This window comes from Alternaria novae-zelandiae (assembly GCF_023758075.1).
Source record: "Alternaria novae-zelandiae strain BMP 2774 chromosome Unknown scaffold_1, whole genome shotgun sequence".
Taxonomy (NCBI): Eukaryota; Fungi; Ascomycota; class Dothideomycetes; order Pleosporales; family Pleosporaceae; genus Alternaria; species Alternaria novae-zelandiae.
In genome coordinates, this window is record NW_026056961.1 from 316,604 (window position 1) to 332,169 (window position 15,566).

General features: G+C 43.2%; 5 protein-coding genes across 5 annotated transcripts; 4 read left to right on the forward strand and 1 right to left on the reverse strand.

Annotated features, from left to right (window-relative positions):
• Positions 1-216: 216 nt before the first annotated feature.
• On the reverse strand, positions 217-1,321 carry CHS7 (Chitin synthase, class 7; the record flags this gene model as incomplete). Its single annotated transcript, XM_049393773.1, has 3 exons — positions 217-411; positions 462-1,033; positions 1,087-1,321. The coding sequence occupies 3 exons, from the start codon at positions 1,319-1,321 to the stop codon at positions 217-219; spliced, it is 1,002 nt and encodes a 333-aa protein (XP_049259602.1).
• Positions 1,322-2,540: 1,219 nt separating this feature from the next.
• J4E88_000093 (uncharacterized protein) lies at positions 2,541-3,516 on the forward strand (the record flags this gene model as incomplete). The annotated part of the gene is made up of 2 exons (XM_049393774.1): positions 2,541-3,147; positions 3,209-3,516. 2 exons carry the CDS (start codon positions 2,541-2,543, stop codon positions 3,514-3,516), a joined length of 915 nt encoding a protein of 304 aa, XP_049259603.1.
• Positions 3,517-4,821: 1,305 nt separating this feature from the next.
• J4E88_000094 (uncharacterized protein) lies at positions 4,822-5,910 on the forward strand (the record flags this gene model as incomplete). The annotated part of the gene is made up of 1 exon (XM_049393775.1): positions 4,822-5,910. The coding sequence occupies one exon, from the start codon at positions 4,822-4,824 to the stop codon at positions 5,908-5,910; it is 1,089 nt and encodes a 362-aa protein (XP_049259604.1).
• A 277-nt stretch (positions 5,911-6,187) lies between these two features.
• On the forward strand, positions 6,188-7,703 carry J4E88_000095 (uncharacterized protein; the record flags this gene model as incomplete). The annotated part of the gene is made up of 4 exons (XM_049393776.1): positions 6,188-6,290; positions 6,341-6,644; positions 7,031-7,152; positions 7,201-7,703. The coding sequence occupies 4 exons, from the start codon at positions 6,188-6,190 to the stop codon at positions 7,701-7,703; spliced, it is 1,032 nt and encodes a 343-aa protein (XP_049259605.1).
• Positions 7,704-8,504: 801 nt separating this feature from the next.
• Positions 8,505-8,912, forward strand: J4E88_000096 (uncharacterized protein; the record flags this gene model as incomplete). Its single annotated transcript, XM_049393777.1, has 1 exon — positions 8,505-8,912. One exon carries the CDS (start codon positions 8,505-8,507, stop codon positions 8,910-8,912), a length of 408 nt encoding a protein of 135 aa, XP_049259606.1.
• Between the last annotated feature and the right edge of the window lie 6,654 nt (positions 8,913-15,566).

The window sequence follows — 15,566 nt, forward strand, 5'->3', positions numbered from 1 at the left end:
CTCGTCTGCAAAAGGCGGCAAAAGAGCACATTACCAAATGCTTTTGCAGGTCCTAGTTCCTCCAAATTCCAAAAGCTACCGTTCACAAGCAGTAGTACAGTGCTGAAGCATTTTGCCGAAGCTGATATGCGCCATAAACTCCACCCAATGCCGTAAAATGGTATGCGCAAAACATGTATCATCGAAAGTAAAACAAAGCGGGATGTTGTCGTGAGCCTAGTGGCCGACAGCAGAGTAGTGCGAGTTGCGCGTGTACGGTTGTTGGTATAGCGATGGTGCGTCGTAGTCGGAGTCCTGGTACATGGTGCCGCGCTTTTGGTCCTCCTCGAGGAAAGGCTCCTTGACCTCCCAGTTGTGCTGCTTGACGCCGACGGAGAATTCGAGATCTTCGCGAGTGATGGAGTCCCAGTACTGGAAGTTGTCAGCGTTGTTCGATTGGATGATGTTAGTGATAAGCGTACCTTGTAGACCATCATGACAGCAAGCAGGTTGCAAATAGTTGCGAAGAAGAGGCCGTCGATGTAGTGTTGGACCTGGTCGCAGATGGTATCGCTGAAGACGTATAGAATGACCTGGCCGATGACAAAGAAGAAGATGCCGAAGGAGATATCACCAAGTGGCCAGCGGTCCTCCAATGTTCCAACAACCAAGATGATCTGGCTGACGGTGTATACGAAGAGGCAGATGGCGTTGACGATGTAGGTAACGACAAAGATGCCGACGGGGTTGCCGGGTTCCAGTCCAGCCCAGCCCTTGAATGTCAGGAGGTTCACGGCACCGCCGACGATGAACATGGCCAGCGAAGAGAGGCGTAGGAGCCAGACGGAGAGTGTAGTGCCATCCTCGTAAAGTTGGAAGCCGACGAAGCCGTTGATGAGCAGACAGGTGCATAGCGCGGAGACGAGGCCATTCTGGGCGGCGGCGAAGTACGGGTAGGCGGCAGAACCAGGAGCAGCGACACCGGCGTCGAGGACGAGCGATATGATGGTCAAAAGGAGGTAGATGTAGAAGAAGGATGTGATTTCCTTGCGGCCTGCTGTGCATTAGTGAACTGCCCCGGCTATAGACGGCAATGCGCAAACGTACCGACAGCTGTGAACTTGGAGCGCACATGGATAATCATGACGACGGTCATAATCATGGCCAAAATGTGCATAAAGTCATTCGCCGCCTCGAAAATGAGGGTATTCGCAATCTCAATGGTGCGCGCATAGCACTCTGTCTGGATGCCCACGCCATCGTTGATCTCCTGGTGGCCGACAAGCGCGCATAGTGGTATCGGTGCCTTTTCGCATATCGTCTGGAAGTCGCCGAAGCCCATGATGGCGGATTGCGAAACGTGTGGTGTCGCTCGGGTTGCGGCGGGTCTGGCGCGGTGTACGGCGGTTGCTTGGTGTGGATGACGGTAAGTGAGTGAAGTGTGATAGCGGAGGAAGGTGCGGACGATTAGCGAGTGAATGTCCGCAAGGTAAACAGAAACGAGAGAAAGCGCGGTGGGGTGCGACGAGGGTCAGGGATACTATGGGGGCGGTTGTCAGGAGTGAATGCGCACTGTTGACACTTCCCGAGCCGCACTAGGCCCACCCTGCAGGTCGTATCCACATCCAGGCTAGTCCGTGCTATTTGCGTCTCCACGATTTTCTCCGGGCAACGAAACGATACAACCTCGTGATGCCGCCACTCGCACTAAAGTCGCGATCCTCCTCTTTTGTTAACGTCCTTGTGGAAGAAAATCGTCCCTGTCCATAACATACTATGTCCATAAAAGACACCGCAGCGGCTCGTAGTGGCACATAAGAGAGCATGCTCGAGCACCAATTTCGGGAAAACTTGGCCCTTGGTGAAGTAGATAACATAGATGTCTACATTGCCTCAGGGTTCTGTCATCTGTTGGCTTTATCGCTAATGTAGGTTGCAGAGCACGCGATTTGTGCATATGTGGTTTTAGAGCGACAAGACACATCGACAAACCCGCCTGATGGGAGCTGGTACTTGGAAACTAGATTCCTTGCGCCGCTCGGGTCCTAGGGCAATGCACCTCGTTCAAGGAAAAGTATGGACGCCCTAGAGCCTACTTTGACGTTGAGTTACATGCTTTGCATCTTTTCAGGTTAATGTAGGCTCCACGGTGTTCACGTTCTTTGTTGAGTGAGGTGAATCTGTAAAACCGTGTTCTGTCGGAACAGGCGTCAACATCCTGCTAAAACCACATTGTATAGCTTAACCTCTGGTATTTGCACCGAGACGAGATGGTAGCCTTCCGTGATTGGGATGTCACTATGGAAGTCCCGCACGGTCAGGCAGTCGTCAGATATGAGCAAGTCTCTTTCACTCACATTCCACTCTCACTTTGCACCCGAAATCTCTTCTCGACGAGCGCGACCCCAAACCATCGACTTCACTAGCAATCACCGCCCACTTCTGCTTCCTTCGACCGCTTGCCCTGATGATCTGAGAGCTTCCAAGTCCTGAGTCGCCGCTCTTAACAGCCGACGTCCTCTACCAAGAACAAGTTCCGTCTCAACTTCATATCACACACGATGGCCGACTATCCTCCTGATTTCTCCCGCACCGCCAACGACGCAGTGTCGCGACTGCACGACTACCAGGCGCAGAATCCTCTTCGCGTCACGACTGGACCAAGGGGCTACTCAACTTCTCCGTCGCCCGGTCTAGCCTCCCCGTCCATGTCTCCAACCACGTCCGTACGCCAGCTATCACCGCCTTCCCCGAGGGTTCCCAGCTTCCAGCCTTCGCGTATGGCTATACCACCGACCGCGTACGCTCCTTCCCACACCACCGCGCAGCATGCTCCGCCGAAAGCTCCCCTGCCCATCATTGGTACGCAGTCGAAGTCCCCTTCCCCGCCGTATGCTCCGCCAACAGGTCACATACCCATCATCGGTACACAGTCGAAGTCGCCATCCCCGCCGTACGCTCCGCCGACAGGCCACATGCCCGTCATTGGTACGCAGTCAAAGTCGCCATCCCCAGAGCCATCACCAGGACCGTATGTGCCGCAGATCTATCGCGAGCCGCTTGAGCGTCTCACTCGCGAGATGCTCTACGATCGCATATATCTAGTCCTCCGAGATACATTGGCTATCTGGTGGGCGGAGAACCCGGACGCGATGCATCGTCTAGTCTGTAAGTTCTCTTTCCCGCTGCACCACATGGTTTCTCCTCCGCTGACACAGGATATCTCCAGACTATCTGTCCGACTATGTCATCAATCTTGGTGTACATGGTATCTTCGGTCCTAATGGTATACAGTCACTCTGGCAACTCTGCATGTTCATAGGACATGAGGGTAGACGTAGCTATATGTGTTTGGCCGTCCATCCGGAACGCGGCCGCACTGGGGCACCCACGATCGTTCTCAAGGGCGACCTGTGCGAGAAGGAGGGGAATGACCCGTTGGTAGACGAGGAGGTCTATGGATTGGCAAAGGACGGTTTTGAGAAGGCCGCTCTGGCGTTGCATGCCATGATCCTCGTCAAGTCTCCTAAGATTTAGCGGTGGGAAAAAGATTTTGGAGCGGTTGGAGCTCCTCAGACGAGGAAGAACCTGAAGAAACTGAAGAAGCGTGCAGCCTACGATAAGACAATGAGAAGCAAATGGCAAGGCGTAGCGTCTATGTAGGCTCCGCGCGGCGACATCTTGTAAGCTACCCAGGTATCTTAGGTAGTTTCGACTCAGTAGCCGGCATGAGAGCGCACGGGCATGTACATAGCTGTATGTAAGCACAGCCACATATCCCGTCGATGAAAAGATACAATGCCTCATCTGGATGCTGCACTCTTCGCTATGCCAGTCGTTGCGCGCCTGATCTGCAACGTCGTCGCAAGTCAAGATACCTAGGTACCTAGGTAGGGAAAAACTGAACAGGTCTGCAGCCTACGTTTTTGTAGATCTAGTCTACACTTATATAAAAACATGCAAAGTAGGATAAGTAACGTTTATGTAGGCTCTAGGCCTGTTCGGTTTTTTTCTCGTATGAGGTGGTCGGACATCTGCGGGTTCGACATCTCACGATTGGTCGGCTCGTAAAAGCACGTGATGCTTCCAGGGCGCTGATGTCATGATTGGCCGTCTTCCTTCCGCCACACTCGCACCTTCGTCGCGTGTCCTATCCGACTACTCACGCGTCTCCATCATGCAGTCACGCCGTACTCTTACCGCCATCTCTGGCCTGCATCCAGGATGTCTTCGACGAGCGAGGCGTCTTTCCAAGCCCGCAGACGGGCTCCAAAAGTGAAGACAGGCTGCAAGACGTGCAAGTACGCAGCGGACACCTTTGCATGTGACAAAAGGCTGACACATCGATTCCAGAGTGCGACGCGTCAAATGTGATGAGAAGAAGCCAGAATGCCTCAAGTAAGCATTGACTCCCCGTTCTCGCGGATCATTCCGTGAGCTAATGCTGTCAGGTGTGTGCGTACTGGCCGCAAATGCGATGGTTACACTACAAACGACGCGAAGTTCCAAGTTCATGTCTGGACTCATGGACGAGCCTCCGATCCACAGAACGCCATCTCTGCCTTCAGTGGCCTTGGAGATAGTGCACGCTATCTGGACTTCTACTACCATTGCGCCTGCCCTGCACTCTCCACCAACTTCGATAAAGAATTCTGGTCTCGCATCGTACTGCAGATGGCTCACTCGGAACCAGCCGTTCGCCATGCCGTGATAGCTCTAGGAGCTCTTTGCCAAGCCGAGCCTGGAGATATGAAGCATGCATGCGCCGGCTTCATTGCCAATCATGAGCGCAAGGTCATGTTATCTCATTACAATAAGTCCATTGGCTGCTTAGTCAATCGAATGAGCGATGCCACTTACTCGCCGGAGCTTGGACTCGTTATCTGTCTTCTTTTCGTCTGCATTGAGTTCCTCCAAGGCAACTACCATGCCGCCTTCACCCATTTGAGGAACGGCTTCAAACTAATGTACGCGCCCCGCATGGCACTACCGAGCTATCGGGGCTCATTACAAAGCACGTATCCCCCAAAGGTAGTATTGGACGGGTCCGGACCTTCGAGAGGCTCAACAGAAGACAAGTTGATGTCCATCTTCACCCGCGGCATGGCGCAAGCTTTGCTCTATGGCTCCAGAATCCAGGAAGACTTGGAAATATTGCAAGTGATGCCTGCTTCGTACTCCGAGCGGTCATTTGTGAGTCTCTCCGAGGCGCACCAGGCCTACTTCGAGCTTCGCAACGCATCCATAACCCATCTGTATATCATGGGAAGGAAATCACTCGTTCGACAGAATCCTAGTCTTGAACTGTATCGAGAACGGGACAATTTGTTGACTTGCCATCATCTCTGGTACGAGAACATGCAGCGCTTCGAGAAGCATCATGCGCTCTCGAACGATGAATTAATGGCAGCGAACGCCCTCAAGGTTTCCTATCACACGACGTTCGTTTACGTATCATGCTCAGCAACAGTCATCGAGAAGACATACGACAACTATCTGGATCACTTCAAGAAGATCTTGCATCATGCCCAAGCAATCATCGATTCGAGACCGCCCATGAACCCCAACACCGCTCACTTCACTTTCGACATTGCGATAATTCCACAGCTCTACTTCGCCGCAACACGATGTCGCTGTCCTGTCACCCGACGAGAGGCAGTAGCGCTTCTAGAACGTAACCCGCCGCGCGAGGGCCTCTGGGACGTGCAGCAACATGTACTAGTGTCCAAACGAGCGATCGAACTGGAAGAAGCCACAGTCGACCCCACTACCGGCTGGCCGGTAGAGGAGACCAGATTGTGGAATTGCATTATTAAGGCGGGTGTTTCGCGTAGCGGTGGCTTCTGGGCAACGTTCTTGCCAGCCACGTGGATCGGGCTAGTGGATGCGAACGGGAACCAGAAGATGATTCGCGAGTTCTTCGTTTTGTGAGTGTGGCGTGCGACCGCATGTGGATGTCGCGGACCATGCCAGACTTCTGGAAGCAACGTTCCGCATACGATGTAACCGTTTCTTCATCTCGGAGGTTGATACCGCTACCGTTGACACAGTCCTAGCTTTCATATTTGCAGCAGCAAACGAGCAACAAGGGGAGATATGAAGAAGGTATCGCGCAAGCACACCGGGATAAATCACATAAAAGCCTGCTCCCGCCGAAACAAAACTCGCAACCATCTACACTACAATCCAACAAGTACAACTCTCAAACATGACTTTCAACCCAGTACGACACGCTTTCCAGACGATGCTGGCGGACCAGAAGTACCGTGGTCTCCCTCTTCTCACTGCTTCAGACTACACACCTTTCCTCAGTACGTCTCACCCTCTTCAACATGCTGATTTATTTGCTAATACTCTACAGAGGCCATTGAAGCTCTCCTCGCAAACCCCACCTTCATGCACGACCATGCCTGGCAGACGGAATCACTCGAGCACTCCATCAGCCGCCCTGCCTTTAGCGCCAAGAACCGCCAGGACTGCGACAACAAGTTGGATATTCGACGCTACGAGGGCGCGGAGAAGGACTCTCGTGGGGCGACGGTCTTTGAAGGCAGTGTTGTTCTTATTGTCGTTGATGGGTATGTGTTGGCCAAGGGAAGGAGTACCTCCTCGCCGACAGATGCGCTGCTCGATGTGTTTCAGAAGGTTGTTACTTTGGCACGAGAGTATGAGTGATTTGGCTCATGGCGATCATTGAGGCTATCTTCATGGCCTGTCTGTATTACTAGTGCCCTGTGCTTCACCTCTTGGCCGCGAGGGACTGTTGCTGGCTGTCATATGCTCTATCATAGTGTATACTAGGCTTGTACCAAACTGTGAACGGTACCATTCAATTATTCAAGGCTGCCTGACTCTGAGTGATGCTTGTCGAGACATTGTGGATATGCAGCTCGATTGCTCGAAGCTGCTTTCGCAAACATGCGGAAAGGCGTGATTAGCCAGGTCATACTGCGCCGCCCACATTGCTGAAGAAGTTTGATGTCAAACGCATGTACAATATAAGATGCTGATTCATGGTCAGTCCTTAACTTCGTCCGCACAAAGAATACAGCAAGATCACAATACTCATGGACGAAAAGAAATACGACCCGAGCTTCAAGAACCAGGTTGAATACGTCATAGCGGACAAAAAACTAGGAGTCTTCAGTTATACGAAGTACCAGCCTTGGTGTAGTAAGTACCACCTCTTCCATCGGAAGTGATCGACTAACATAAGTCAAGAGGACATCATCTATCTTCTCGACGTGGGAAGAAAACATCTACAGCACTACCCATGGGAGGGCGCGCAAAATGACGAAGATGCAGAACTCCATTCCGGTGCAACAACCCTCGTTGATGGCGGCGACTCCAACGATTCACTTGACAGTATGAAGCAATCTTTTGACTTCCCAACCCAGTTCAATGCGTCAACGGTAGAAGGCCAAAAGTCTATCGCAATCACAATCAAGTGGGAATTGGAACCGGAATCCTGGATTCCTGGTGCGGTCCGTTGGGAGGGTCATGTTGCGCGCTTCCTGGTTGGTGAATGGACGCTGGCGAAGGGTCAGTCGGACGTGAGCGAGAGGGAGGCGATGATTGCGCTTTTTGATAGGGTGCATATGCTGGCGGAGAGGTTTCGTGAGATGGATGAGGAGAAGCGTAAGAAGGATGAGGCGGAGCGTGCGAAGGACGAGGAAGAGCGTATAGCGAGGGAGAAGGAGGCTGAAGAGGCGGGTGTGGAGTAGCCCAATCTCACGTACCAACGACGTCGTGGGTGTAATTTGGGGCGGCAGGACGTACAAAGACTCTGTATAGCACTTGCTTTAGATGCGCATTTCTGATGGTGGTCGCTAGCTTCCCAATCTAGTCAGTTCATCAAGTCGTCGAGCAAATTATATTCCTAGATTGGTATCCCTGTGTACGGAAATCTGAACACCCTGGAGCCTACATTGACGCTGGGTCATCTACTTTGCATGTTTTCATCGTGATGTAGTCTGCGGGCCTGTTCGGTCGTTGCCTTCACTTTGAACGATCGACAGGCCCATGGTGACTGACCACTGCGTACGACGACTGTCATGGGTTGAAGAGTGAGAGAAAGTCGGTCCGCGGTCTAAGGCAATATCATCACTAAGTATGGCTCGACTTATATTCCCTATCGCGGGGGTCTCACCATTCACGACCTTGTGACCTCTCACGCAGCGCGACCTTCGGGACAGATACAGCACGGCCTAAAGACCACCAGCAACCCGTCTTCTGAACCGCCACACAACCGACAAGAGCGATGAAGCTAAGGCTCCGTCTTGGGCAGCCCAAAGACAGGCTGCGCAGTCATCTCCAAAGCTCACTCGATGACTCTTTGGGCAAATTACCGTCGCACGATCGGACACAACTCCTTGGTAAGTAGCCGGGCCAGTATAGCTGCCATCAACTAATCGCAAGCATCAGACGATCTCTGCTTCCTGTTACGCAGCCCTCTCTTCCTCTACACCATCGCCCCACGCATACGCCGCGCGACAGCCACATCGGCGCGCGATACAATCGGCCTCATGACGCCCAGCTCACTAGCTGACGAAAGCGTAAAGGAAGAAGGCATCGATACATCAGCGCTCAACATGAAAATCGGATGGGATGGCGAGAGCTGGGCGACCCAACTGCTCTACGACAACATCTCGCTCATCGAAGGTCGAGAATACAGCACCACGAAAAAGGCCGGCTACGCTCCAAGTTTCCACTGGTTTTGCGAAGAGGCGAGATTCTTGAGCTGCGAGTTCCACGCTCGTGAACAACTTGCAATGATTGCGCCAAACGTTGCCGTTGAAGCGGAGCCGAAGGAGGTGGAAGGTCGCCAGACGCGCGCGAAGAGTGCGGGAACGAAGCAGCGTCGCGTCGTCAAGTTGAGTATAAGGTACAAGATGGTTCGTGGCAAGCCGACGCTTACGAAGAAGGCGACTTAAACGAAGAGTTATGCGGTGTACCAAGGAAGCGATTGAACTGGGTCCGCCCAGATGTGGGGGGATTGGAGGCTTAGCCGTAATGTTACAGTATGAGAGACATGGTGTGATGGAGCGTGGAGCAACTCTTGGTATGCATCTGTTCGAGAGGGCGGCTGAGGGTTCTCGTCTTCTACAGGCAGCATTGCTATTCCTGCGCTATCAGCATAGTTGAATGTGAATGTACCCGTATGCGAAGATGGTTGTTCTTGACGAGTTGTACATGAAGTGTTGCCCAAACGTATACATCACCGTCCTTACATGGGGGGTGCAACTTCAAGCACCACGTATACGCTAACATTGTACCCAACTCGGGTTGATCAGGTCACTTCGCGACGCATCTCGTTAGGCTTGTGCAACGCCATCCTCAGACGAAGCATAATGGCCGTCGGGGATGGATCTCGCCGCAAAGTTGATGACGTCCACGGGTATCTTTACAGTGAAAGTAAGTCTAGAAGCCGCTACGCAGAAAGAATAGAGTGCGCCTTTAACTTAGACTGCAGTCTAGTTCTAGGTTAGACTTAGTCTTTAAGATTATACTTTAGTATATAGTATAATTATAATAGCTTTAATATTATTTACTAAAGTATCTAGTATATTACTATAGTACTATAAGTGTGTGTAGAGGCTCTTAATAATTTAGAGAGATACTATTAGTTAAGAAGAACACTAGTAACTCTAAAGATAGCGTTTCTTAGTTTTAAGTAAATATAATAAGTTAAAGATTTTTAAGTATAATAGTATATAAAGCTACTAGTATACTAGCAATATTCTTCTCTTCTCTATATAATACTATAATAGCTATAACCTTTAAAATACTAGCTCTAATAACTTTATTAGGTATTAACTCTAATATAATTATATCTAAGCTAGTATCTTTAGAGCTAAAAGCTAATAATACTAAACTTAAGATAATAATAGTTATAAACACTACTACAGAGACTTTAATAGAGAAGAGACTTTAGTAGTATACTAATAAGTGTTAATAGAGTAGATTAGTTATTAGTTTATCTAAGTGCTACTATATTATAGTAGAGAGATTAGAAGTATCTCTATTAGAACAGGTGCTTAATATAGTTAATTGTATTATATATATCTAGTTCTTATTCTTGTCTAAACGCTGTTTAGACCTAGCTTTCTCTAGCGCACTAACTCTTAAGCCTAATAGCTATTTAGCTTATTATTATATTACTAGTTTTACTACTATATCTCTCTTATACTTAAGAAGAAGGCCTTCTTTTCTTCTTAAGTATAAATAGAAGAATAGCTCTTAGACATTCTCTTCTACCTATTATATTGCTAGATTCTATCTACTTAATCTAAATATACTATGCGCTAAACTTCTGCCTAGAAATCTAAATATAAAATCTCTTTAGGCTGTTTCTATTTTAGTATATCTCTCTCTATTACTCTTCTTATTTTAATTTAATCTCTTCTACTAGCCTATAGCCTTTTTCTCTATTTCTCTAGTGTATTTTAAACTTTATCTTAATTACTTTTAATATTAGCAGCTAATAATCTTTTAGGCTTAGATCTATATCTTTCTTAAGTTTAATCTTTGCTTTTCTATAGCGCCTACCTATCTAGCGCTTAACTCTTTATAATATTAGTCTTTTCTCTAATAGATATTCTATTATCTCTAGTATATTACTAGTATATTTATAGAAATATTCTAAGAAGTTTGTACGTGCTATACTACTATTAGAACTTATATACTAGTTACTTTACTTTTTTACCTAAGAGCTCTTTAGCGCTTAGTAACTAGGCTATTAAAATAATAATATTATAACTTTTCTTCTTACGCATAGTAATTACTACTCTTAACTCTACCTTTACGCGTATAGCTTTTCTCTATTCTCTCTCTATCTTCTTCTCTTCTTCTACTTTACTCTACCTTAATCTTTTTTCTCTACTATAGCTTTACCTACGCGCTCTAAAAGCGAGTTAGCTGCTATAGATACTTTACTACTTACTATATTTACTTTTTATACTTAGAAGCTTACTACTAAGCTAGCTATTATATCTAAGGCTAATAATAGCTCTGCTGCCTTTACTACTATATCTACTCTTAAGCCTACTATAGCTAAGTAAGCTACTACTATTACTACGTACACGCTTACGTTTTCTAAGCTAACTTCTACTAATAAGATAACTATTAAGCCTAAGGCTATAGATAATTCTACTACTATTACTACTTAGCCTATAACTAAGAGTGCTAGTAATAATACTATACTATTATTCTAACCTTTACGTACGCCTAAATAGCTATTAGCTAAACTTACTTTATCTACTTTACCTAAGACTACGCTTTTAATTAAAGCTAAGACTAGCGCTAGTGTTAGCTAAACTAATACTATTATAACTAACGTGTCTAATACTGCTCTACTACTTTTCTCTATCTGTAATATTAACTCTGCTAGCTATTCTTAGCCTAACTTAGCTCTAATAAAAGCCTCTTAGACGCCTACGTCTTACCTTTCTAAGAAGTAGAAGAACTAGAGTAAGTTTCTGTACCTTTCTATTTTTACTCTAACTAAGACTATTAAAGAAAGTAGGTATAGTATATATATAGCAAAGTTATATAAGTACAAAACTTCTAACTCTAGTTGCGATTAGTATATTACCTAGCGTAAGTCTTTTCTCTTTTCTAGAGCCTTTTAACTAAATATTATTCTAATATCTTCTACCTTATTAGTAACTAACTAGAGAGCCTATATTATTACTCTTAGCTTTACTATAGATATACAGAATTACTTATATACCTTACAAAGCATAGAACGCATACTTAGGCCTTCTCTGTCTATTTTAGCTACTAATTAGAAAAGCTATTAGTCTAATATATAGGTTAACGCTTATAGTAACTTCTACTTAGCTAATCTAGAGATAACTATTAGTAAATTCTTTTAGTTAGATAATAAGTCTGTGCGCTAGCTATTTAACTCTAATATAGAGGCGCTTATACTATCTTATTACTTTAGCGCTAAGTTAGTTAGTGTAATTAATTCTTTAGTTAAGAATTCTTCTATTAAGATTATTATCTATAGTTAGTGTACGTTATTAAATTATAGAAAGATGTTTAGCTAGTGTATCTAAGTCTATATTAATAGCTAGCTAATAAAGAGTAGAGTTTGTACTAATTACTTAAAGCATAGTAATTATTAGGTTTACTCTTTTTGCAGTAAGTCGCTAACTATTCTTTAGATACTTACTTTCTTATTTCTAGTATCTTTGCTAATATATTCTTCTAGAGATCTAAGTAGTAAGACGTAGCCTTAAGTCTACTATAGCCGCTAAGTCTATAGTTGCCTCTAATATAATTACTAGTCTCTCTAAGAGCGTTCTTACTTATCTTAAGGCTAGTAAGAAGCTAACTACTATATCTAAAGAGAGTAATAAGGCCTTATTTACCTAGGCTAGCGATAGTATAGCTACTTAGTATAGATACTATTTAAGTAATATTAACGCTAGTTATAACTTAGCTTTCTAACTAAGCCTAAAGAATCTTAGCTGCAATTTGCCTAAAAAGGCTTCTAATACTAAGACTACTTCTACTTCTACTAGCGCAACTTATATTTAGTTATTATTACTACGCTTAAAGATTCTTAGTAAGAGTAATAATAAGTCTAGGTTAACTGTTGCTAAGCGTTAGAGCTAACCTACAAAGTCTAGTCTATCTACTAGCTAGCCTGCTCTAGACGCTGCGCTTTTTATTAGACCTAATAGCTGTTTAGCTACTAGTGTTCTTAAGCCTATTACGCTAACTAGAAAACCTTATTATTATACTCTTTATACTGTCTCTTCTTCTATCTAGGTTCTAGGTAGTAGTTATAGTTAACCTTGCAAGTAGCCTAAGCCTAAGAAGGCTATTACTAATAAGGTAGATACTATTAGTAATAATATTGTTAAGTCTAAGGCTTCTACTATTACTACTCTTGTTACTACTTCTACTAGAACTACTAAGCTTGTTTCTTCTTTAACTTCTACTAATTCTACAACTTCTAGCTCTACTAGCTCTTCTATACGCAGGTAGTTCTCTAGTCTCTTTTCTCTCTAATTAACTCTTAGGTCTATCTGTTCTACTTTATAGTTATAGTAAATAAAATTATAATATACTTCTAAGTCTTCTCTTATTACCTTATATTTTTACACTTATAATATTATAATAGCTAAACCTATATTACTTTTCTTCTATACTTAAAAGAAAGAAAGTCTCTTCTTCTTTAGCCTTAGGTTCTAAATATTATTTAGATATAATCTTTCTATTATAATATTCTTAGGTTTCTAGTAGTTATTATAATAATACTAGATTCTAAGCTATAATTAAGAAGTACTAATAGCAATAGCTTTAGCAGCCTTTATAATTTTGTAGAAGATCTTCTAATATCTTTCTAAATTAAAATAATTCTTCTATAAAGTTAAGATCTATTTCTAAGGTTCTTAAAGCTGTTCTCTAGCCTATTTAAGAGCCTTTTCTTATTAGTAGATACTAATTTAAGCGCCTACTTAAGATGTCTAGTTAGAGTTTTGCTATAGCTCTAGCTAAGTAGCCTTTAGTTAAATTTCTAACTACTCTAAATATATTATATTCTATATTATAGTATTATAATATTCTTCTTACATTGCTAATATATCTTAAGAGTATTATTATATACTAGTTAGCTTTAAAATTCTACTATTATAATCTAGTGTTGCGTAGTAGTTCTTATAAGAAAAGTAGGTCTATTACTATAGGCTTAATAGCTCTTTAGGTAGTAAACACATTAAGTAAATTCTTCTATAATATTTTTATTACTACTTTCTACTCTTTCTACGCTTTAACTGCCTTATACTCTTCTATATACTCTTCTACCTTTTTTTGCTCTTTACTTTACTACTACTACTATTATTCTATGCGCATTCTTACTATAGCTTTTAGCTCTATTAACACTACGCCTAAAGATAAGACTATTAAGCAGCCTCTTGTTAAGAGCGTATCTATTATCTTCTCTAACTTTAATAACGTCTACTCTACTACTCTATAAGCTCTTCTGCGCGCTACGCCTAAGTAAGCGTTTGCTATTACTACGCTAGAAGCTGCTACTACTAAGCTAACTTCTACTAACAAGATAACTACTAAGTCTAATAATAAAAACTATTTAGCTACTATTACTACTTAGCCTATACCTATAAGTGCTAATAAGTTTAATAAGCTAGATATGCAGCCTTTTAATAACTTTAACTTCTTTACTTTAGATAATAAGAGATCTCTTCTTAGCTTTTAAGAGTAGATTAATATTAAGACATTCTTAGGTATTACGTAAATAGATTTTAACCTTAATTACGCGCTAAGCGCCTCTTAGGCGCTTTAGAGTGTTATAGGTAAGAACACTTTACACTCTACTATGCTGCCTAACTACTATAAAACTCTATTTAATATTAAGAAATTTAGCCTCTCTATTAAGAGCTCTAGCTTTTCTAAGTCTAAAGTTCTTTCTAAGTTACCTATAAAAAAGCGTTTAGTGCCTAGAGCTCTTAGTAATTAGGTAGTAGAGTTGTACAAGCTACTAAAGCGTATTTCTACTTCTAATACTATTATTAGCTAGAGTAAGTCTACTATCTTTCTTTCTTACTTTCTAAAAGATATTCTACTAATATTATATTTCTTTATAGTAATGTATATATTATGTATAGACTTTACTATTAACTAGGTTAAAGACCTCTATAGATATATTATTAATCTTAACACTTTAGAGACTTTAGCTAGGCTAGTTCTTATAGCAGTCTACTTTCTAACTTAGAGTAAAGAACCTTAGATTAAGCGTAAAATTAATTTAGCGCCTCTAGATATATCTAAGAACTATTTATTCTTCTATAAGTTCTTCTCTCTTAGTATAAACTATAAGTAAATTGTCTTTAAGCCTCTTATTACTGCACTTATATACTATTATCTTGTTAGCGTAATTAAGTATAAGTTAGCTTTAGGCAAGAATAAAGAGCTTAGTAGATATAATAAAATATATAGCTATTATAAACGTAGTTTAAAGCTTCTATTTAAGTTATATTACTTAGTTATATTAAATAGCTTTCTAATACTATAGAGAACTTACACTAATTACTACGTAAAGAGCGTAGAACCTTAGTGCTCTTTTACTTATAAGTTTCTAACTACCTCTTAGATATCTACTTTCTTAGTATTAGTATAATAGCTAACTTATTCTTAGATTAGCCTAACTTCTCTAGCAAGAAGGTTATATTTACTAAGCTAGTAGATCTTAATAAGCCTTCTATAGCATTTTACCTTTCTTATTAATTATTTTAGCTATTCTTCTCTCTTAACAGCTCTAATAGTCTAAGCACACTTTAGTTATACAAAAAGAGTTCTGTAGTTTAGGCTTTACGTACTTCTAAGAAGCTAGTTAGTAATAGTAACTATAATTCTACTAAGAAGTTCTAGAACTTAGATATTAGCGACTATAGTAAGAGTATCTCTAAGAAGAATTATAAGCTAAGGCTTACTTAGCTAGAGAAGGCTATAGCTACTCTAAAGAGTCTTCTAGCTCTACTATCTTCTAAGCGTAAGTGCGTTTCTTCTAAGAGTACTATAAAGTCTACCTCTACTAAGAAAACAAAGAAACTAGT